The sequence below is a fragment of the Ursus maritimus genome, unplaced genomic scaffold (genome assembly GCF_017311325.1).
Source record: "Ursus maritimus isolate PB19 unplaced genomic scaffold, ASM1731132v1 scaffold_16, whole genome shotgun sequence".
In the NCBI taxonomy this organism is placed as follows: Eukaryota; Metazoa; Chordata; class Mammalia; order Carnivora; family Ursidae; genus Ursus; species Ursus maritimus.
The window spans coordinates 987,499-1,011,803 of NW_024424008.1; the positions used below are offsets into that span (position 1 = coordinate 987,499).

Below are 24,305 nucleotides of genomic sequence, written 5' to 3' on the forward strand. Positions count from 1 at the left end.
TCAGGATGCACTATGGTTGCCATAACTTCCTGAGATATTTAAGCCCTTAATACACCATTAAATTGAATTAATTAAATGTTTATTATCTTTTTAAACAGCTTTTTTTCCTTGCCTAATATCCACAAATGTGGTTTTTTTTAGTTCTTTTTTTTATTAAAAAATGTTTATCATTTTTATTTTGTTATATTAGTCACCATACAGTACATCCCCAGTTTTTGATTCAATGTTCTATGATTCATTGTTTACATATAACACCCAGTGCATCATGCAATATGTGCCCTCCTTAATACCCATCACTGGCCTATCCCAATCCCCCACCTCCCTCCCCTCTGAAGCCCTCAGTTTGTTTCCCAGAGTCCATAGTCTCTCATGCTTCACTCCCCCTTCTGTTTACCCCCTTCATTCTTCCCTTCCTTCTCCTACCAATCATCCTATTTCTCATGTTCCATAAATGAGTGAAACCATCTGAAAATTATCTTTCTCTGCTTGACTTATTTCACTTAGCATAATCTCATCCACTCCTGTCCATGTTCCTGCAAATGTTGTGTAATCATTCTTTCTGATGGCTGAGTAATATTCCATTGTATATATGGACCACATCTTCTTAATCCAGTAATCTGTTGAAGGGCATCTTGACTCTTTCCACAATTAGCTAGTGTGGACAATGCTGCAATGAACATTGCGTGCATATGGCCCTTCTCTTCACTATGTCTGTATCTTTCCGGGTAAATACCCAGCACTTCTTTGGCTGGATCAAAGGATAGCTCAATTTTTACTTTTCAAGGGACCTCCACACTGTTTTCCAAAGTGGCTGTACCAACTTGCATTCCCAACAGCAGTGTAAGAAGAATCCCATTTCTCCACATCCTCTACAACATTTGTTGTTTCCTGTCTTGCCAATTTTTGCCATTCTAACCGGTGTAAGGTGGTATCTCAAGGTGGTTTTGATTTGAATTTCCCTGATGGCTAATGATTTTGAACATTTTTTCATGTGTCTGTTACCCATTAGTAGGTCTTCATTGGAAAAGTGTCTGTTCATATCTTCTGCCCATTTTTTGATTTGATTATTTGTTTCACATGTATTGAATTTGAGAAGTTCTTTGTAGATCTCGGATACCAGTCTTTTCTCTGTAGTGTCATTTGCAAATATCTTCTCCCATTCTGTGGGCTGCCTCTTAGTTTTTTTTTTTGACTGTTTCCTTGGCTGTGAAGAAGCTTTTTATCTTGATGAAGTCCCACAAGTTCATTTTTTCTTTTGTTTCTCTTGCCTTTGGAGATGTGTCATGAAAAAAGTTGCTGTGGCTGATGTCAAAGAGGTTGCAGCCTATGTTCTCCTCTAGGATTTTGATGGATTCCTGTCTCACATCGAGGTCTTTTATCCATTTGGAGTTCGTCTTTGTGTATGTTGTGAGAGAGTGGTCAAGATTCATTCTTTTGCATGTAGCTGTCCAATTTTCCCAGCACCATTTATTGAAGAGACTGTCTTTCTACCACTTGATGTTTTTTCCACTTAGTTGCCCAAAGTGCCTAGGGTCCAATTCTGGGTTCTCTGTTCTGTTCCATTGGCCTATGTGTCTGTCTTCGTGCCAGTACCATGCTGTCTTGTGACCACAGCTTTGTAGTATAGCTTGAAATCCAGCAACGTGATGCCCCCATCTTTGTTTTTCCTTTTCAACAATTCCTTGGCAATTCAGGGCCTTTTCTGGTTCCACAAAAATTTAAGGACTGTTTGTTCCAGTTCTTTGAAAAATATCATTGGTATTTTGATTGGGATGGCATTGAAAGTGTAGATTGCTCTGGGTAGCATAGACATTTTAACTATGTCAATTCTTCCAATCCATAAGCATGGAATATTTTTCCATCTTTTTGTGTCTTCTTCAATGTCTTTCATGAGTGATTTGTAGTTTCTAGAATATAGATAATTTATATCTCTGGTTAAGTTAATTCTGAGATAACGTATGATTTTTGTGCTATTGTTAATGGAATGGATTCCCTAATTTCTCTTTCTTCAGTCTCATTGTTGGTGTATAGAAATGCAACTGATTTCTGAGCATTGATTTTGTATCCTGCCACATTACTGAATTGCTCTATAACTTCTAGTTGTTTGGGGGTGGAGTCTTTAGGGTTTTCTATATAGAGTATCATGTCATCTGTGAAGAGAGACAGTTTGACTTCCTCTTTGCCAATTTGGATACCTTTTATCCCTTTTTGTTGTCTGATTGCTGTTGCAAGGACTTCTAGTACTATGTTGAATAATAATGACGAGAGTGGGCATCCTTGTCGTGTTCCTGATCTTAAGGGAAAGGCTTTCAGCTTTTCCCCATTGAGAATGATATTCGCTGTAGCCTTTTCATAGATGGTTTTTATGAAATTAGGAATGTGCCCTCTATACCTACACTCTGAAGGGTTTTAATCAGGAAAGGATGCTGTATTTTGTCAAATGCTTTTTATGCATAAATTGAGAGGATCATATGGTTCTTAACTCTTTTCTTGTTGATATGATCAATCACACTGATCGATTTGTGAATGTTGAAGCACCCTTGCATCCCAGGGATGAATCCCACTTGGTCATGATGCATAATCCTTTTAATGTACTGTTGGATCCTATTAGGTAGGATCATGTTGAGATTTTTGGCATCCATATTCATCAGGGAAATTGGTCTGTAATTCTCCTTTTTGATGGGGTCTTTGCCTGGTTTGGGGATCAAGGTAATACTGGCCTCATAGAATGAGTTTGGTAGTTTTCCTTCTGTTTCTATTTTTTGAAACAGCTTCAGAAGAATAGGTATTATTTCTTCTTTGAATGTTTGGTAGAATTCCCCGGGGAATCCGTCAGGCCTTGGACTCTTGTTTTTTGGGAGGTTTTTGATCACTCCTTCAATCTCTTTATAATTAATCGGTCTGTTTAAATAATCAATTTCTTCCTGTTTCAGTCTTGGTAGCTTATAGGTTTCCAGGAAGACGTCCATTTCTTCCAGGTTGTTTAACTTATTGCCGTAAAGCTGTTGATAAAAGTTTCTAATGATCCTTCCTATTTCATTGGTGTTGGTTGTGACCTCTCCCCTTTCATTCATAATTTTATTAATTTGGGTCCTTCCTCTATTCTTTTGAATAAGTCTGGCCAGTGGCTTATCGATCTTAAAGATTCTTTCAAAGAACCAGCTTCTAGTTCTGTTGATCTGCTCTACTGTGCTCCTGGTTTCTATTTCACTGATCTCTGCTCTAATCTAGATCACCTGCCTTCTCGTGCGTGGATTAGGCCTATTCTTCTGTTCCAGCACTAGCTTCTTGAGGTGAGAATATAAAAACTGCATTTTAGGTTGTTCTATTCTTTCGAGTGAGGCTTGGATGGCTATGTATTTTCCCCTTAGGACTGCCTTTGCAGTGTCCCATAGGTTTTGGACCATTGTGTTTTCATTCTCGTTGGTCTCCAAAAATTGTTTAAACTGATTTTTAATTTCCTGGTTTACCCAATTGTTCTTGAGCTGGATGGTTCTTAGTTTCCAAGTGCTTGAGTTTCTTCCAAATTTTTCCTTGTGATTGAGTTCCAGTTTTAAAGCATTGTGGTCTGAGAATATGCAGGGAATAATTTCAGTCTTTTGGTATCGGTTGAGACCTGTTCTGCGACCCAGCATATGGTTTATTCCAGAGAAAGTTCCATGTGCGTTAGAAAAGAATGAGTATCCTGTTGTTCTGGGGTGTAATGTTCTGTATATATCTATGAAGTCCATCTGGTCTAGTATGTCATTCAAAGCCTTTGTTTCTTTGTTGATATTTCTGCTTAGGTGATCTGTCTATTGATGAGAGTGTAGTGTTGAGGTCCCCTACTATTAACATATTATTATCTATATGTCTCTTTATTCTGGTTAATAGTTGGCTTGTGTACCTAGCTGCTCCCCTGTTGGGGGCATAGATATTTATAATTCTCATGTCCACTTGTTGGATACATCCTTTAAAAATAATATAGTGTCCTTCTGTATCTCTAACAACAGTCTTTAGTTTAAAATCTAATCTGTCTGATATGAGAATTGCTACCCCAGTTTTCTTTTGAACTCCATTGTCATGAAAAAATGGTTTTCTATCCCTTCACTTTCAGTCTGGATGTATTTTTAGGTTCAAAATTCGTCTCTTGTAGACAACAAATGGATGGGTCATGTCTTTTTATCCAATCTGCAACCCTGTGGTATTTTATGGGAGCATTTAGGCCATTCACATTGAGAGTGATTATTGAGAGATATGATTTTAATGATGTCATGTTGCCTGTGAACTCTTTGTTTCTATAGATTGTAAATTTCTGTTCTGTATCACTCTTGGGGCCTTTTTACTTCTATAGAACTCCCCTAAATATCTCCTTACGCCCGGTTTGGTGGTTACTAATTCCGTCATTTTTTGCTGACCCTGGAAGGTCCTTATCTCTCCATCAATTCTGAATGACACCCTTGCTGGATAAAGGATCCTTGCCTTCATGTTCTTCTCAGATAGAGTTTTGAAAATACTCTGCCAACCCTTCCTAACCTGCCAGGTCTCTGTAGACAGGTCTGACGTTATTCTGATATTTTTCCCTCTGTACATAAGAATTTTCTTCCCCTGGGCCACTTTCAATACTGTATCCTTGGATCTAATATTTGCGAATTACACTATGACGTGACCTGGTGTAGGTCTGTTCTCATAGACCTTGGGAGGGGTGCTTTCTCCCTCTTGGACACGAATGCTTGTTTCCTTTGTCAGATTAGGGAAGTTCTCAGCTACAATTTGTTCAAATATCTCTTCTAGACCTCTGTTTTTCTCCACCCCCTTGGGGATGTCGATGATTCTGACATTGGGAGGTTTCATTGAGTCAGTAATTTCCCATAATCTACATTCTTGAGATTGGATTTTTTTTTGAGCCAAGTTTCTGCTTAACCTTTCTCTTCTACCATCCCATCCTCCATTTCACTAATTCGTCTTCTGCCTCATTTACCCTGGCTGTCAGAGCGTCTAGTTTAGACTGCATTTGATTCATAGAATTTTTAATTTCTGCCAGATTCGCTCTCATTTCTGCCCTTAGAGATTCTATATTCTTGTTAATATTTTCGTTAATATTTTTTTTAATCCTACACATCATCTTGACCATTGTTACTCTGAATCCATTTCTTATAATTTGGTTATATCCATATCCATCAAGTCTGTGACAGAAGCAACAGACTTATTATCTTTTCTTTGCTGGGCGGGATTTTTCCTCCTCGTCATTCTGATGAGGAGAGGTTGTAGGGATGCCAGAGCCCAAATTATTGACCAGGACCCAGGCAGTGTGCACTTGTTTTATAGGGACCTTAGGGATGTGGGCTTCTTGATTTTTTAGCCTGCCTTCTGGGGGAAGGGCCTGCCACGCTGATACTCAGGCAACCCTCTTTGGGTAGAGTCTCCCTGTCCTCTGTGACGGGGGATGGGGATGGGCACACTGTGAGCTGGTATTTCCGGGCTTTTGTTCTCTGGCGGGTTTCCCTGGCAATTTTCTGTGACTCTTCAGAGAGAGCAGCAGTGGCCATATCCTAGCCTCTGTCTCAGGACAGAGAGATCGCAGTCCGCTCTCCACTGAGCTCTCTTGGCCACTTTAACTCTGTTTCTGTTGGTGCTGACAAAAACCCTGCAGTGTCCTGGGATGTGTGCCCCACAGCCACTCTCCCATCCCTCACTTCCAGGGCTGGCATGTCTCTATACTTTGTGCTTCTAACACTGCCAGCCGCCCCTGGTTCCTGTGGGCCCTCCTGAGCTCACTGTTTCAGTGTGGTTCACACGTACTCCAGAGATCCTGTTTTCAATCTGGTCGCAGGCGCGTTCCCAGGCTCACGATCTCAGTCTGCTCTCTCGCGGGTGCCAGTCTGCGATTCCGGCCTGTTCCCCAGTACACGTGGCTACTGCTTCCTGGCGCCTGAGTGGGTGGGATCCCTCCCGTGGGATCCCTCCCCTTCCATTTATCTTCCAATATCTGTGTGCGGATTCATGGCTCCCCACTTTGTACCTCAATATTCAGCACTGGAGATGTTTATTTGTAGAGATCAGGTGTATCTTCCTGCATCTCAGGCTGATTCTGTGGGTTTTCAGGATGGTCTGGTAGATATCCACCTCAACTCAGGGGACCAGCTAAAAAAGGGGACCCCTACTCCTCTGCCATCTTTTCTCCTCCTTGCAGAAAATGGTCGCTTTTCTGTTCATAAAGTTTCTGCTACTCTTTCTTTGTTCTCCAGCTGCGGTCATAGGTATTTAGAATGGTTTGGTAGCTCTCTAGCTGAATTCCTGAGACCAGACGAACTTTAGGTCTCGTGCTCCTCCGCCATCTTGGAACCAGAACCCCACAAATGTGTTTTCTTCCTTCTATCATCATACTTGTTGTTTCTTACTTTATATACATCGTGTTCACATAAATTTTATTAAGCACCAAAACGTTGTGACTCAGATTTATTTGTTTTATTCAACAAGACTTTTTTTCCCCAAAAAAATATCCTTCACCTCTGCTTTTTGAATGCTATCATCCCCTCTATTTTCTGTAGTGGTCTGCTTTCTTGGGTTAGTTCTTACTCTATGTATAAGTCCAAAATTGGAGATCCAGATGTTTCTCTCTGTCTGCTCATTTTTTTTTAATAAACATCTTATTGGTTCACAGTCTTGAAGACTGAATGAAGAAAATTTAACTGGATCTCTGTTGTTGAAGCACCTGACAGAGGTTGAAGGGATGTGGGCAGAGGAACAGCAAAGAGTGAAGAGCTGAGGTCACTGTTTTAGGAGTTAGGCTCTCCCATGCCAGTTTTGTGTTTGGCTCATTCTTTATTTCAGAATTACATAATGATTCATTCAAGTCATCATCTCTGTTTATCTTTTTAATATGGGAATAAACTCCCTTCTAAGCAGGTATTCTGTATACTTATGTTACATATTTCGTTAAGCCTTCAGATTGGTTCCTTTTGAATACCACTGATCAACAACAAGAAAATGTATAAGGTGTTCATTATTCAACATCATTTTTACTGAGGTTCTAAGTGTTAGGCAATGACTGACCTATGTATTGTTGAATCAAATATAAATAAGATACAGGTTTTGCACTCAAGATACTTGAATAGACTTCGGCAGTGGAATTACTAGCTAGGGGAATTGCTTTTCTATGTGTTCATTTCTGGAACTTCAACCTTCACATTTGCATGAAAATCAAATGAGATAAAATTAGTTATACATGTGCCTATAAAGGGACAGTTTCTGTGTAAGTACTGATCACTTTTTCATTCCTGAAAAAAGCATGCTAGTGAGTGAAAGAAGAGACCAAAAAAAGGTTTTACACTCTGTGAGTCAAATTTATAAATTTCTTGATAATACAAACACTCCAAGTGACAGAAAGTAGATCAATGGTTGTTGGGGGACCACCAGGCATGCAAAGGAGCATGAGGAAACTTTTGGGACCGATGCTTCTGTTCCTTATCTTAATTTGCAGATGGATTCATAGGTGTATAGATACCAAAATTTATCAAATTTTATATTTTATGCATGTGTAAGTTTATTATATGTGACTTCTACTTCAAAAAACTTTAAAAAAAAACAAAGCATATTAGTGAAAATGCATAACTTTTCTATAAAACTTTTTAGTATATTTTTCATATGCAAATTCATCACTGTTTATAGTTTATGTCCATATATGTTTGGTGTTACTCAAACTACTATCATTGGTTTTATATAATTTTTATATTTAGCAGTATTTCAGAGAGTATAGAAAAACACAGATAAGTGATTCCAAATGTGTCAAAATATATAACAACAGTGAATATTAGAAAATGAGATAAAGCCAGAACTATAGCTATGGGCTGAATTGCTAGTTCAGGAATATTGATGTATGACATGGTCCTTGGAAGAACCTGGAATTGTCCTATTTTCTGTAATTTGGTTTCTATGTAGGTCTAAGTGTTGCCAGAGAGGAACACCTACATTGAAACAAATAGATCAAAAAACACAGGAATAACAGAAAAATTTGAAATCAGGCCATAACAAAATTTCTTTCTCATATGAATAGTTAACCACTGTTCTTTAGTATATCACAGTTGTTGAATGCTTCATCCAATTTTGAGCATCTAAAATTAAATATTTTTTGAGCATAGGTATTTCTGGAATTGCCTTTTCACCATATTGATGTTCCTGCATTAAATCAACCTAAAATATCTGTAGAAGGAGCCAATAATGATCAAGATGTTTTTTTAGAGAAAAATATTTTCAGAACATGGTCACGAATTTGTTTGGTCTTCACGCCATAGACTATAGGGTTGAGGACAGGAGGGACTAACAGGTACAGGTTTGATAAGAGGATATGAACGTATGGTGGTATGTGAGCACCAAACCTATGTGTGAAGAAGGAGAAGAAGGCAAGGAGGTAGAACTGTAGGAAGACACAGATGTGGGCGATGCAGGTATTAAAGGCCTTGAACCATGCCTCCTTCTGGGGCAACTGAAATACAGTGATAAAGATTTGAATGTAAGACAAGGTGATGAAGATTATGTCAAACCCTAAGATACTGAAGGCAACAAAGAGACCATACATCTTGTTGATCCGGACATCTTCAGTGGCCAGCTTCACGATGGCCATGTGCTCACAATAAGTATGGGAGATGACTGTAGTTCGATAGAGTTTAAGACGACATTTGATGAGGATCAGGCATGGGGCTCCAAGAATGGCACCCCTGAGTGTCACCCCAACTGCAATGTGAGTCAAGAGTTGTTGGGAGAAGAAGGTGGTGTGTCTCAAGGGGTGACAGATGGCCACATAGCGATCTAGGGCCATTGCCAGTAGGATGCCTGATTCAGTTGCCTGCAAGGAGTGAATCAACCACATTTGTAGAAGGCAGGCTACAAAGGAAATCTCTGGCAAATGAAACCAGAAGATGCCTAACATTTTGGGAAGAATGCAGGTGCTAAGTGCAATGTCTGTGGCCCCCAGCATGGCCAGAAATATGTACATGGGCTTATGGAGGCTGTGCTCATATTTGATTATACCTAGAATAAGGGAATTCCCAATCACAGCGATGAAATACATGACACAGAATGGAATTCCAATCCAACGCTGCACTGACTCCAGCCCAGGAATCCCAGTGAGTGTTAGGAGAGCAGGCGTGAAGACGGAACCATTGGGTATGAGCATGATGATTTGGTCGGTAGAATCAAGTAGTGATGTTGCTGTTTCTTCTTCTATTCCCCATCAAGACTACATGAATGAAAAACAAGAAGAAATTACTTTACTGTAGCTAAGCATACTTTAGTTAAAGCACATTCGATCTGTCCTTCCTTTATTTATGGTTGAAATATAGGAAACTTGAATTTTTCTAAGCTTAAGCTGCATATGTTGACTTGATACTTCAGTGCTGAGCACTCTGAGTGCCATCGTAGTATAGCCAACATTCTATCACATTGCTTTATTATGTTTTCTTTCTTGTGGTGGGAAAAATGAAGATCTAGTCCCTTAATGCATTTGATGTTTTTAATACATTATTTTTGTTTGTAATAACTATCGTGCATTAATCTTCAGAACGTATTTATGTACTAATAAAATATCTCATCTATTTTCCTATCCCTTGGCCCCTGAAACTAACGTGTGTGTGTGTGTGTGTGTGTGTTCAGCTTTGTCAGGATTCCACATAAATAATACCATATAATATCAGTCTTTCTTGATTGACTAATCTTACAGATCGTAATGCACTTAAAGCCCACCATTTTGTCACAAATGGCAGGGTATTGCCTACCTCACGGCTGAATAAACTAATCATTAGAAAAATGCAAATTGAAATGACTGAGATGTCACCTCACTCCCATTAGAATTGCTGCCATCATTAAGACAAGAGATAACCAATGTTTCAGAGGAAGTAGAGAAGAGGAACCATTGTACATAGTTGTTGGGAATGTATACTTGTCAGCCACTAAGGAAAGCAATATGGAAGTGCATCAAAAACTTAGACAATCTACATATAATCCAGCAAGTCCACCTCTCATATATATTAAAAGGACGGGAACACAGAATGTAGAAGAGAAATATGCAGTCCCATGTTCATTGCAGCATTATTCACAATAGCCAAGATATGGAAACAACCTCAGTGCCCGTCAGCAAATGAATGCATAAAGAAGATGTGGGTATATGTGTGATGGAATGTCATCCGTCTTATTATTTCCCTTCAACAAATTATTTCAGATTTTCTCTTTTCACAAAATCATTGTAAGAACAACCATCATGTCTATGCTTCAAAGGGCCTTAATCATTTTCAATGAGAAAAGTTAAATGGGTAGGACGGTTTCTTCCTTTTCCATGACTAGTGGACCAAAGAGATTCCCTGTATCTGTGTTTTCTACTCATCACCTGTGCTTTTTTTGTGACCTGGTAATTGGACCTGGAAAAAATTATTTAATGCAGAGTATAGACATTTCAAGAACTGGACTCCAACTAGGCTGTCAGTGCTACAGTGCTGCTAAACCATTCCTCTGATCATAATCAGAAGACAAGTTTGACCAGAATATTTTCAGTTTTGTAGCTCATCAGCCTGTCTTCTCAGCATAGTGTCTTCATAGTCTGATCCCTCTCTCCTAGATTCAGAATGTTTTCAACCTAATTGGTCAAAGTGTCTATGGTTTTCCAAAACCTAACCATGCATGGCGCAACATTTCCTGCTTACTCTCTGTGAAAATAAATCAATTGCTTTTAATTCATGGCTGTCTTCCGTGGCAGTTTCCATCACAGCTTGTTCTTACTGTGCCCTGCTTTTCACACATCTCTTGAATATATTTGAAATGCCAATCTGGGCTCTCTGCTCTTTTCTTTTCCCATCAGTAATCATTCAGTCCCTAAGCCTGAGCAGGCATTTATTCTGAAGTCTTTGTAGTAACAGTGACTCTCTCTGAAATGTAATATTTTCTTTACTTCTACTCTTATGCATCTTCTGTCCACAGAAAGTACAATGAAATCACTTCACATGGTTTTTCATATGGTTATATCCATCCTATTCTTGTCTCTGCCCTTTGCTGCTCAATCTAACACATTACACTACATTCATCAGGGTCTCCTATGAGTGGGTTTGCCTTATCATTTTCAAAGCCCTTGAGCGTTTTCTTGCCTGCTGACTCCTTACAACCAGCATTTATATTTTCTTCAAGAAAGTGTTTTCTCCTCAGAACACGCAAAAAGTTACCTCACAAGTTATATTCATTTTCTCTTAGTAATTTCTAAAGTCATTTAAAAAATGATTTCAGCAAGTATAAAACAGAGAAATACAGGACAAGGATCTAAAATGAAAGATTGGCAATCGTAAAAATCACACAATCACATCTTGTCCATAATCCTTCACATATTTCCCTTTGATAACCTTAGGTTGTCCCTGAGATGCGTGAAGTTCTCCAGAACATATCTCAGTCAATTGCAGAAGCATTTATTCCTCCATTTTCTTAGAACTTAATTCAGCTCTGAGTAAGACTTTCCTATCTAAGACTCCTTGTTTTGGGGGTGCCTGGGTGGCACAGTGGTTAGGCTTCTGCCTTTGGCTCAGGGCGTGATCCTGGCTTTATGGGATCGAGCCCCGCATCGGGCTCCTCCACTATGAACCTGCTTCTTCCTCCCCCACTCCCCCTGCTTGTGTTCCCTCTCTCGCTGGCTGTCTCTATCTCTGTCAAATAAATAAAATGTTAAAAAAAAAAGACTCCTTGTTTTGGAACCCTTCCTTTTTGCAAATAAATCTATGAGTCAACCTAGATCTACCTCAAATCAGAAGTTTATATTATTAACCACAGATAGAGGATTATGTGCTAATGACTTATTTCAATACACATTTATTTGTATCTATGTGTTTCAAACACTTGAATAACAATTGGATGAAATGTTAAAGTTATTTATCCTATATTTTGAAGAATCTTCATTATCCTGAATGCTTGGAATTCAAACCTAGCACTTTAATCATCTGTTTAAATAGTTAAACCATTTGTTTAAAACCATTTATCCATTCGTTAAATACATATTATATCATCCGTGTTCCTAAGACTTTTAAGCATTTTAAATTACATTGTCTTCCTTACCTTATGACATTGACATCATTAGTCCATTATATTAATGAAAAACTAAGACTTGCTGTTGTTATAAGTGGATCTACTTGGATCCAAATTCCATGGCGTTCTGTCCCAGAAAGAAGAAAAAAGATTTTGTCTTCTGAGATTTGATCATTAAGTTCAGTAAGAACTATGAGCTATCTCTCAGTGTGTGAATAAGTCAGGCTGGATTTTACAAAAATACACATGGGTTTTTAATCAGTTTCCACCTCTCAGATTCTGATAGAAGAAACTTCTATCTTACCTTCTTATTTCACCAAATAGATAAAATGCATGAACTATATGCGTGCTTACTGTATGCTGCACTTATGAAATTAGTCCAGATTCGCACATCAGATCCCTCCTATACTGGCTAGCACCGCGACTGGGCTCAAAAGTGTGTGTTACTGTCTTTATCGGGCAGAGTCATTTGGGAGATTTAACACGGCTACCTGGGTCATACCTGACCTGGAGAATTCTAAGAGGATACTGTACAAACTGCAGCTTGGCAGAAGTATATATTGTGGTTAATCAGAAGGAGGTTAAAAGGAGTAGAAGCCTGTAAACAAATGAACAGGTAAGTAACATGGGAGAATGTTCCTTCAAGGAACATGCATCACGTGAAGAAATTCGTTTCCTTCCTTCCCGATAATTTTACGTTTCTAGCTCCATGAGGCCTCATTGCTATTCTTCGAGAGCAGGTTTTCTCAACCTTAGCACAACTGGCACTTTTGATCAGACGAATTTGATGTTCTGTGTAATTCTCTACGTCGTAGGAGGCTTAGCAGCATCTGACTCCTCCCCTTTAGATGCAAAGTATTCTCTCTTGCCAGGAAAATAAAGAATGTCTCAAGCATCAGCAAATGTCACCTCTGTGTGTGGGGAGGGACACAACATACCTGGTTACTAACCATTGTTCTAGGGGTTTACACTGGAAAAAAATATTCTTTAATTAAGTGAGAACGTTTTGTATTTTTAATAAAAATGGGCAGACAAGATCTGTTTTTTCAAGGGAAGTCATTCTTCAGCAAATATTTTCCAGGTAAAGGATGTGGAAGGGCATTTCAAGAGGAAATACTCTGGATAAAATCAAAGAAGCATGAAATGTACAGTTGGATCGCAAATCAATAAGTAATTTCACTTATGTATTGTGTCATAAGCAGTGATGAAGGTTGTTGGGGCTACGGAAAAGGAAGAATAACAAATAAGGATACAATTTAAGCAAAAAAATCTCAAAATCTTAGGTGGAATAACAGGGTTTTTTTTGTTTGTTTGGTTTTTTTGCCTTTAAAAATCCACTCTAACCGATCCAGAAGGATGAGATCTGGCATAGGAAGAGGAAGTTAGAAGAATACTTGTGATAGGACGGGATAGGATGAAGTGACCAGTCCACATCAGAAGAGTAACACAGGAAAGGTATTAGTGCTGCTCGCTTCCTAGATGGATAGAAATCACAGAAGGAGAGACTAAGATGTCCCTGGGGTGAGAGTAACGGCACTGGATGACAAGGACAAGCTGGAAGCAGCTATGTGTCTACACATATGTGCATGTTTAGAAGAGGGAGGAGACATATCTTAAACCCCTGAATTTCAGGGGCCAGGAAAACAATCAGAGTTCTCATTTTCAGCATGAACCCTGAGCCATTAGCGTTACTTAAATAAGTCAGACTCAGGCTGACTCCCAGAACCTAAAGGAATGACGGGATTGAGTCTAAATCCACCCTCCCTATGATCTCAGGAAACCCTTCCCTCTACAAGGTCTCTGGCATTCGCCCTTTGATCTCTGCCTCAAGCCCCCAGGGATAGACTCTCTCTGTTTCTGAGGTAGCTTGTCCAGTGCAGGACAGCTCCAAATGCCAGATAGGGCTTCTGCCTACTGAGCCTCAGACTGCCTCCCTCTTCATGACTCATAAAAGTCCTCAATCCACCTTCCAAAGAAGCACAGCAGCCATGGAACATGGCGGTTAACCGTGTGGATCTGAAGTCAGTCAGGACAGTGTATATCCCTAGGATACTCCTTAGCTTTGCATGCTCTTCAGGCAGTTCTAAAACTTGTCATTGTCTCAATTCTTTATTACTGAGGCAAAGTTAACAGAAACACACTTCATGGTGACTGTGAGGATGAAATGATGTAATACATTTAAAGAAGTTAGAAAGAAACAAAAATGTATTATTCTGCCTGAAGGCCAGCCATTCACTGATAGAAGTTACTCTGTCCTTCCCATCACTAACTTTAGATTTTGATGAGCATGTCACCAGATGTGATTTCCTCTGAACTACTTGAGGGTATCCTTTCTATGGAATGTTCTCCAGTATAAACATGTATTATTTCCCAACCTTTAACCAATAAGCTTCCTGTGCATCGATCAGCCCTGATGCTCTTCTGGGATCCTCCTGTCAGGTCACTTTAAAATGTGTCACCCATTGTGTGATTAACTGACTCAGAACAGCAACATGAGACAGAATCTTCTTCACGTTTTAACAGTCAGCTACTGTATGATTCCATTGTTTGTTTGTTTTTAATCATCCTGCCATCTTCTTGGCTCATAAGTGTGCTGTGTTCTCTTTGAAACCAGTCCTCCATTGTCCCCACACTCAGTGCAGATCTAAGGCCCAAAGACTTACCCAGAATCATCTGTGGTAAGATGCGCAGAAGCCACAGAGTGAAAATCTTCTGGTGGTTCCGACAGTGAAGATGGCTGTTTTGTACTGTAGGAGCCACCTGGGGATTTTTTGCACCAGTCCTGGTGAGCTTTCAATTAGCTTGGGACAAGGGTGAAAAGCAGGCACAATATGGTTCAAAACCCAGGAGAACTTGTCTAATAGCAGATCTACATCTAATAAAAACTCTCAAATCCTGGTGTCCCTGGGGACTGGGAGCCAAAATGACCATCCTTTCAGAAACTTCTAGGAGAAGACAGCGCCCCAAGACAACACAGTCACTGACACTTTTATACAAAATGATGAGCCAATGAAGGGAAATGAAAACATTTCAGGATATTCAGACTAATCAGTGTAGACAATCTGACAGAGAACTAAATGGAATATTTCTATGTGATATAGACACTGTCCCAGTCGTGATCATAATTCTGATGATGTAATAGTGTGCATTTTCAAAATTTTAGTGCCAGTCAGAATATCTATTTCAGGTTTTGAACAAATGATTATTCGTGCCTGACATTTACTTAGGTGAAGAAAAGGGTTTGAACTTTGAATATTTGGTCTCAAGCAGAAGAACCGAAAAGATTCAGATTCTTTGTGTGGTAAAAGAGAGTCTAACAAGACTGTGTTAGAGTCACATAGTTTTTGTCGTGTGTCATTGGGTGAGGCCCTATGTAGTAGACCTGTTCTTTTTGCATTGAAAGAATCTCTGACTCCCATCTTGTCATTAAACTGCCATAAAATTGCATTCATCCTAGAAAAATCAGTGGTATAGGATGGGCTGTGCTGTGTGCTGGGCGAGCTCACAGGGGTTTTAGGACTCTTCCCAGCTGTGCACTCAGAGATGTTGTGTTGACAGACTGTATAAAGCCATACCCAGAGCTGTTACACCAGAAAAAGGAGCAAATTAGTACATTGGAGTATCAGCTGTCCATCAGGATAACAATGGTGGGCTTAATTAAAATAAGATATTTTCAAGGAAAACAAAAAGGATACTTTTCAGATAGAATATGGAGGAAGCTGAGGTGAGGTCAGTACATTCTGAAATTTGTGAACTACTCTTTGTCTAGAGAATAATATTATAAACATATTGAATGACCCACAAGATACTTTTGGGAAATGCAAAAAGTATTTGAACATCACAGAATCATAACGCTACTGAGAGTGAGAGAGAAAATAACTCTTAGATACTGTTTAGTTAAAACCCTTTAGAGATACAGGGAAGTAGATATTTTGGAAACAATGTGACTCTTCATTTGGTAATAGATACAGTTCTTTGGAGCTTCTAAAAATTTTATTAAATAGAAATAATTACCTCTGCGAGATAAAATAGGGAATACACTGTACACATTTTCAGAAGTGGCTCTTTATTCCACAAGCTTTCTATAGAAAACCAGAAACAGAAGCCTAATTTTTAAATACAACAGTGTTATAAATGGAGTTGAATAGCTTTTACTGCAATGGTTGATAAAGTTCATCAAGTGAGAAGATAAAAGTTTATAGGAATTATGAGAAATACAAAATAGAAGGGCTTGGCCAGGCCTATACTATTTTTGGAAATGTCTGAATTCAAATGGGAGTCTTTACCATGCAGAGAGGTGATGGCTCAGGGAAAAACTCATGTGGGCAGAGTCCTGACTGCCAGGTTCAAAAGCAGACTTGGGTATATCCATGAAATGACATTTCATTCAGACATAAAAATACATGAAGTTCTAAATAATGGTACTGTCATTGTGGTGTATGGAAATTGGTGCTTTTCACACTTGTGATGAACGTATTATAAGGTTGAATCACTATGTTGTACACCTAAAACTAATGTGATGCTGTGTCAACTATACTCAAAAATAAAACAAAATAAAATAAAATGTTCTGCTTATCCTACAACATAGGTGAACCTTGGAAAGCTTTATGCAATGTGCGAGAAGTCAGACATAAAAGGCCATGTATTGTGTGCTCTACTCCTTGAAATGTCCAGACTACTTGAATCCATAGAGACAAAAGTAGATGCGTGCTTTCCATAAACGGGGCACAGGATGAGCGGTAAATAGCTGGTAATGGGAATGGGGTATCTTAATTGAGTTATGAAAATGTTCTGGAATTAGAGGGCAGTGTCAGTCACACTACTTTCTGAATTTACTAAAAACCAGTATCTTGTACTCTTTAAAATATGAATTTTTTTCTAACCCATGGTTAGTTTTATACTAAGAAGAAGGGTGGAGAGAGGTCACATGGCAAGTTATTCTACCCAAATTAGTCATTTAGAAAAAGGTTTGCAAAAACCTAGAAGGTGAAGCCATGTCAGCCCCCCTACTAACCGAGCAGTCTTTACACGTTAGCAAACGCTCTTCACCTGCATGACTGATTAACTAACCTTTCTTTGTATATGTATATATCATGTTTTCTTTCTTTGAAAGAGCAGAGAACTCTTGGGATGCCTGGGTGGCTCAGTCAGTTAAGTGTCTGCCTTCAGCTCAGGTCATGATCCCAGGGTCCTGGGATCGAGTCCCATATGGAGCTCCTTGCTAAGCGGGAAGCCTGCTTCTCCCTCTACCTGCTGCTCTCCCCGCTTGTGCATGCGCTTGCTCTCTCTCTAACTCTGACAAATAAATAAATAAATAAATAAATAAATAAATAAATAAATGCATAAATACACAAAATCTTAAAACAAAACAAAACAAAAAACCAGAGAACTCTTGCATGTCACAGTATAGAGACCGGGTCCCCTTGCACAACCCCCAGGTACTAAGGAACCAGGACCCCCAACTGCACAACTGCTGAGCACTGGGTAACTTCTGTAGCTGACACTATGGAGTCTGCACATAATCAAGAAATGGACGGGGGCGTCTGGGTGGCGCAGTGGTTAAGCATCTGCCTTCGGCTCAGGGCGTGATCCCAGCGTTCTGGGTTCGAGCCCCATATCAGGCTCCTCCACTAAGAGCCTGCTTCTTCCTCTCCCACTCCCCCTGCTTGTGTTCCCTCTCTCGCTGGCTGTCTCTCTCTGTCAAATAAATAAATAAAATCTTAAAAAAAAAAAAGAAACGGACAGACCACAGTCATCCCTTTATTGATTAAGTGCCCTAAACTCATTTAGAAATCCCTGCGCCAGGCAGAAACCACAGAATGGCCTTTGGACAAGGGTCTGCCTTCTCCCCAAGTGGCCAGCCTCCTGAATAATGCCCATATTCCTTTCCAGTCAACACTCCTCTCTTGAGTTTTGACCTTTCCAGCCACAAGCAGCCACAATTGGGTTTTTCTATCAAAGGTCCAGTGCATTTTTGCTCCATCACCTCAAAGCCAACACCAAGAGGATAAAGAGTTAGCTCCTGCACCTGAACTAACATCCAGACCTCTTTCTTAATCTGCAATCACTCCTCCTAGGGAAAGCCCATGGCCTGTTGGAAGCTCTATCATGAAGTTCCAAGGAATAAAACCCTTGAAAACTTGAACTCAATAGTTATTTATCAGATTTTAAACACATAAATTAAAAATGAACTCCAATCAGAAAGTGCTCAAACGAAACAATAAAGGACTTCATAGAAAGGATATACAAGTAGAAGAAAAGCAGCATAATTATTGCAGTCTTTGATAAATGCTAATTATAAAGACAATCATATTTCACAGACTGTCAAAACTTGAAAATCTCAAACATAATCAGTGTTTTTGAGAATTCAGACATACAAGTGCCAATAGTCATTGTTACAATTGATGCAATCTCTTTGAAGGATCATTTGGAAGATTCTAGAAATCATTAAAATGATCCATTACAAAATATACATGTCTTTTTCATGCAACTTCCTGTCCAAGAACATATTCTGTAATTGTCCCAGCCCTTTGGTGGGAGGATAGAGAGTCCCAGTTATCCTCTTGTCCTTGCAATGACCCATTCGCTTTCCCTTTTTCCCTTTTCAGGTCTCAGATTGGAACTGGTCCTGATAAATTGAAGGTCACAATAATGGAACAATATGCACTCTAAAATAGATATTTTATGCCATAATTACATCGAGGATAGTGCAAACAGTTTCCAGTCTCATGTTCTGTCTCCCAATTTTATATCCCCACTATTTCTACAACGACTGTCAGGATTTGTCTTTGTTAGATATATTTCAAACTTCTCCAAATAATCTTGGAATTATAGTAGACCACCCTGGCTTGCTGTTTGTTTTGGGTAGCCCACTAGTTGACAACAGTTTTTACAGATGAATTCTGCCATCAATATGTTGATAGGGAATATTTGACTTTCAGCCCCACTTAAGCAGAATGTTATCTCTCAGAAAAAAATAAATTCCTTTCTTCTATTTTAGACTGAATTATACAAAAACTACACAATCGGGATTGTTATTTTTCATATTAGATTTTGAATATCATTAAAACTTTTTGTGCAAATATATCTTCTATCTTACTATCTAAATACCTACGTAATAGTCTTGATTTGCCTTTGCCCACAAAGCCTACACTATGTACTGTTCTCTTTCCATAGGAGGTTGCCGAACCCTGGTTAAAACATTAAGAACTTACTTCTTTTTTTTTTAAGATTTTATTTATCTATTAGACAGAGATAGAGACAGCCAGCGAGAGAGGGAACACAAGCAGGGGGAGTGGGAGAGGAAGAAGCAGGCTCATAGCGGAGGAGCCTGATGTGGGGCTCGATCCCACAACGCCGGGATCACGCCCTGAGCCAAAGGCAGACGCTTAACTGCTGTGCCACCCAGGTGCCCCTAAGAACTTAGGCGCCCCTAAGAACTTACTTCTGTTAATATCACAGTTTTATTCCTAAAGAAACTATGTTATCTAAGAACAACAACCCCTATTGGCAATCTGTTATAATCATATCATATGTTAATTATATAATAAATATTAAATTGAAAACATTTTCAAAAGATGTCCCAAGACATCCCCTAGATTTACAAAGAGTCATCCTCAGCAGTCATTGATATGTGATTGAGCCTGAACCCATTAAATAAGCCAGAGTATCTCCCATTTATATGACATGCAGTCTATTTTATAGATGCATTGATTTTAATGTCACAAATCAAACTATGGACATCTGCACACGTATGCATATTTTCCATCATCTTTCAGTAAATGATCTATGAGCTGAATTTTTCAGGAATGGTCCACTAGCCTTAAGTTCTGAAGATGTTAATCTTAGTTAAAACACTCCATCTCTTCATTAATTTAATAGCCTCATCTGATTAAAAAGCATGATGTCTTATATCCACTGAGAAGATATGCCATCACCTGCCTGATAGATACACACACCCACACAGAAACATTTACACATGCACATAAGAGCCTGTGTTTATCTTATGACGAAAACCTCTAATGACACACAATAACTTTCAGAATAAAGTTCATCTTCTTTAAAGAGGGTTCATGGCCATTCTTTTTTTTTTTTACTTGAAGTTTAGCTGACAAACATGTTACATTATTTCCAGGGGTACAGAGAGTGATTCAGCAAGTCTACACATTATGGTGGGCTCACAGCAAGTGGAGCCACCATCTGTCACCACACAAAGCTATTAGAATACCCTTGTCTCTATTCTCTAGGCTGTACTTTTTATCCCCGTGACTTATTCATCCTGCTGCCCTTTACCCAATTTGCCCTTCTGGCCTATTTGATATCATAGTAATCTGTGTCTCTCCAAATTGTATCTTACATTGAAAAAAATCTGTGCTGTGACATTAAGCACATTCTCTAGGTCCTGCCTCCTCTATCATCCACCTGGCATAGTGTGTCCTTCCTTATGGGACCAATCATTCGTTATTCTTCAGGAACCAGGCTTCATAATTAAAATTTTTAACTCTCTTGCCTGCTGCTTTCAGTTGGACTTCAACGTTTCCTTACCTCACACTCAGTGCACACCACTACAACTTCTTGCTCCTTTCCTTCTCTCTTTGTTTCTCTCTTCTTCCCTCTCAGAAATATAAAGAAACAAATCCGTGAAACTTAAGCGTAGTGTCTAATTCACCCCTCTGCCACTATTCCCTTGCACAATATTTAACATATTGTACTTTAATAACAATTGATGAGGTAATAAAGAAATAGTGGAGGTAACAGAAAAAACATGAGTGTGTAAAATGGAGCACTTGATTTCTCGTGATTTTTGCATCTGGAAATTCCTGAATGATTCTGGAGATATACCGAAATTTTTATATTCCCATCTCACAGCCATAAACGCTTGGTTTTGTTTACATGTTTCTTTGTTTTGACACAACATACTCAAAACACACTTCCTCAAAAAATTTTGTAGATGACGAAAAGGTTCAAGACACAGCAACACCTGTTGACATTGAGTACCGGGACACTCTAGAACAATGGGTTTAAGTGCATTTTAATTCAGGGATAGTGTATATTTGTGAGTACTTCAGGAGAAGAATCCATAAAAAGGAAAGCTGAACCAGGGAATGAAAAAGAGAAAAGAAAAGGAAATATCATATCTTCAGTATTTTGTTTTGTGTTTCTTCCTTTCATTACCCAGTTGTATTGATAGTGGTCATGGGGTATGATGATATGAAAACATAAAATGCACACAAACTGCATAAAACAAATATACAACACTGAAACATCTCAAATAATGTGGATTGGTAGGTATTATATGTAATTTTGAGAGCTTGTTACTATTGCATGAAGGGGAAGGCTACAGCTGTTAACCACAGTGGATTTTATGAAAAAAATATCTTCACCACATGAATGCGGATCAGCTTGGTCTTGGCACCATAGACAAGTGGATTGAGAAATGGGGGAACCAGCAAGTAGAGGCTAGAAAAGAGGATATGAATATAAGGGGGAACATGAGCACCAAACCTATGTGTGAAGAAGGAGAAGAAGGCGAGGAGGTAAAACTGGAGGAAGACACAGATGTGGGCGATGCAGGTATTGAATGCTTTCCACCGAGCCTCCTTCTGGGGCAGACGAAAAACTGTGATAAATATCTGTATGTAGGACAAAGTGATGAATATCAGGTCAAATCCTGCAACAGCAAATGCCACAAACAAGCCATAGATTTTGTTGACCCGCACATTTTCTGCAGCCAGCTTCACAACGGCCATATGCTCACAGTAGCAGTGGGAGATGATGGTTGTATGGTAAAATTGAAACCGGCACCTTATTAGCACTAAAGATGGGGCTACCAGAATGACAGCCCTGAGTGTTACCATAGCCCCTATTTGGGCGACCAGCTGGTAGGTGAAGATCGCACTGTGTCTTAGTGGATAACAGATGGCCACATAACGGTCCAGGGCCATGGATAGTAGGATGCCTGACTCTATGCCCTGAAATGTATGGATGAGAAACATTTGAAGCAAGCAAGAATCAAAATTAATCTCTGGTACATGAAACCACAAGATGCCAAGCATCTTGGGCATAATGGTGGTAGCAAGTGCAATATCTGTGACTCCTAGCATGCCTAGGAAAATGTACATGGGCTCATGGAAGCTGCGCTCTGAAACGATGGTGATCAGAAGCATGGAATTTCCAATCAAAGCAGTGAGATACATGGCACAGAATGGAATCCCGATCCAGCACTGCACAGACTCTAGGCCTGGGATCCCTATTAGTGTCAACACAGAAGGCATGAACACTGTCATGTTGGAGATGGACATATTATCTTTGAGTCTTCAGAAGCAAAAGAATAAAGTGTCTCAGTCAGTGGTACTCTTCTCTTCTAATTCCATTTTTTTTACCCAGTCATCATAATGAGTCTCTCTGATTTTGGCAGAATGCTAAGATCATATTTCCATTTCATTTATACTAGTGAAGGTAAAAAACAGATCCATAGATACTCATCACTCTTTCAGGGGGGACTTCCACAAGCACTAGTCCACAAGAAGAGCTTATATGCATAGCAGGCCAAATGCATTAGAACCACCAGATCATCTGAGTGAGGGAATCAACTGCTGACCTGTGATGTCCTTCCAGACCTGTGGACAGAATAATTATACTTCTTTATTTTGCTTGGAAAGGACATTTGAATCAGACTTTGATGAACCTCTCCATTTCCCACATTCCAGCTACCCAATGGTACTATTATTTTCCACTGTTTCTAGGTCTAGAACTGTCAGTTTGACCCAGCAAATCTGACTCTGACCCACATATAGTATAAAAGTTTGCGATTACAGAGCGGAGAGTAGCAGCTGACATCCAAGTGTGTAACATACGAAGATATCTATACCTACCTGTATTGTCTGTATCTGTGTAAGACTAGATGTCCCGACAAAGGAGTGTGAAGGAAGAGTTTTGGAAAAGATTATTTAAATCAATGTACTTTGGCTATTCTGGGTCAAAATTCCATGCTATTTTAAATTTCTTATAAGATTGCATCCTATTTTTCCTATATTATTAACAACTGAAATCCTGAAAATTAATTATATGCTTAAATTAACTGACATTCTGTAATATACATTAGAATATACCTAGAGGTGAGGAATCTCTAGGAGGCATGAGAACCCATTCTTGCTGACTACAGGATGTGGACAATGGGTAACTGCTTAACATAGAAGAAGACAGGACAGTTGCCTGGGTCCCATAGTTCAGAGCTGCCATTAGCATGAGATATGGCCAATTTAGGTTCATTAATTCTTGATGAAATAGAGATCATTGGAAGCAATGAATCAATTTTGTGAGCTCAGGAGTAAGAGATGCATAGGAAATAAATGGGGGAAATGATAGTGTCTTCATCCAGATTCAAATGAGGAAGTAGAAATGTAAGACAGAGAGCAAGTCTTGGGATACCAGAAATGATCAATGAAGAAAATTTTCATGACCTCTTTATTTACTAATGCCTGCATTTCTCAATATGTGGGGTCATAGCCCTTATATGAAGTTTTTCTTTGATCAAAAAATGTTACTTTTTAGGAGTTAGGCAATATGTCACAGGAGTAGGGGAGCCCCATTTCAACCAGTCCCCTGAATTTATCTGGATATCTAGCAGACTATTCTGAACACCCACGAAATCAGCCTAAGATGTAAGAATATATATCTGAATCTCTACAAGCAGAAAAGCAACTGCTTTTTGCAAGGTAGGACATGCGGAGTCATGAATCTGTGGGGAGACATCAGAAGATAAAGAGAAGCAGGAGGGAGCCTCCATAAGCTGGCTCCTGGAAAGTGATAGAACACCGGATCACATAATGGGAACCCTTAGAAATCTGCTCTAGGGAGCAACATCCCTCAGTAAAAGGGGCTCTGGAAATGAAGAAGCAAAATCCTAGGTAGAGTATTATGGTCTCAGGATACGAGAAGCCTCAGAGCCAAAAGGGCTTCTTGGACCAGCAGAATGCCAGAGCAGTGGAACCAGAGGCAGGTTATAGTCAGAGAACCTAGGAAGGGACTTTCAGCTCAGATTGTTATAAACCACTAGCTGGGCCAGTTGAGAATTGCTCTCCTACTGGGCTGCCTGAAAAAAATCAGGAACCTGAGCCCGTGATCAGGCAAAAACTCACAGAGCAGTAGTGACCGGGAAAGGGCTTTAGAGCAGTGCCCAGACAGGATCCAGGAGGTTCAGGTGCATGCATGATCATGAAGCCACTCCAGGCTTTAGAAGCATACACGGCAGTGACACTCCCAGGCCCCTG

The 24,305-nt window shown here is 39.4% G+C and overlaps 2 protein-coding genes across 2 annotated transcripts; both read right to left on the reverse strand.

Moving 5' to 3' along the window:
* Positions 1-8,203: 8,203 nt before the first annotated feature.
* LOC103680786 (olfactory receptor 52A5-like) lies at positions 8,204-9,154 on the reverse strand. Its single transcript, XM_008710268.2, has one exon. The coding sequence runs from the start codon at positions 9,152-9,154 to the stop codon at positions 8,204-8,206; it is 951 nt and encodes a 316-aa protein (XP_008708490.2).
* Positions 9,155-21,395: 12,241 nt separating this feature from the next.
* Positions 21,396-22,334, reverse strand: LOC103680784 (olfactory receptor 52A1-like). Its single transcript, XM_008710267.1, has one exon. The coding sequence runs from the start codon at positions 22,332-22,334 to the stop codon at positions 21,396-21,398; it is 939 nt and encodes a 312-aa protein (XP_008708489.1).
* Between the last annotated feature and the right edge of the window lie 1,971 nt (positions 22,335-24,305).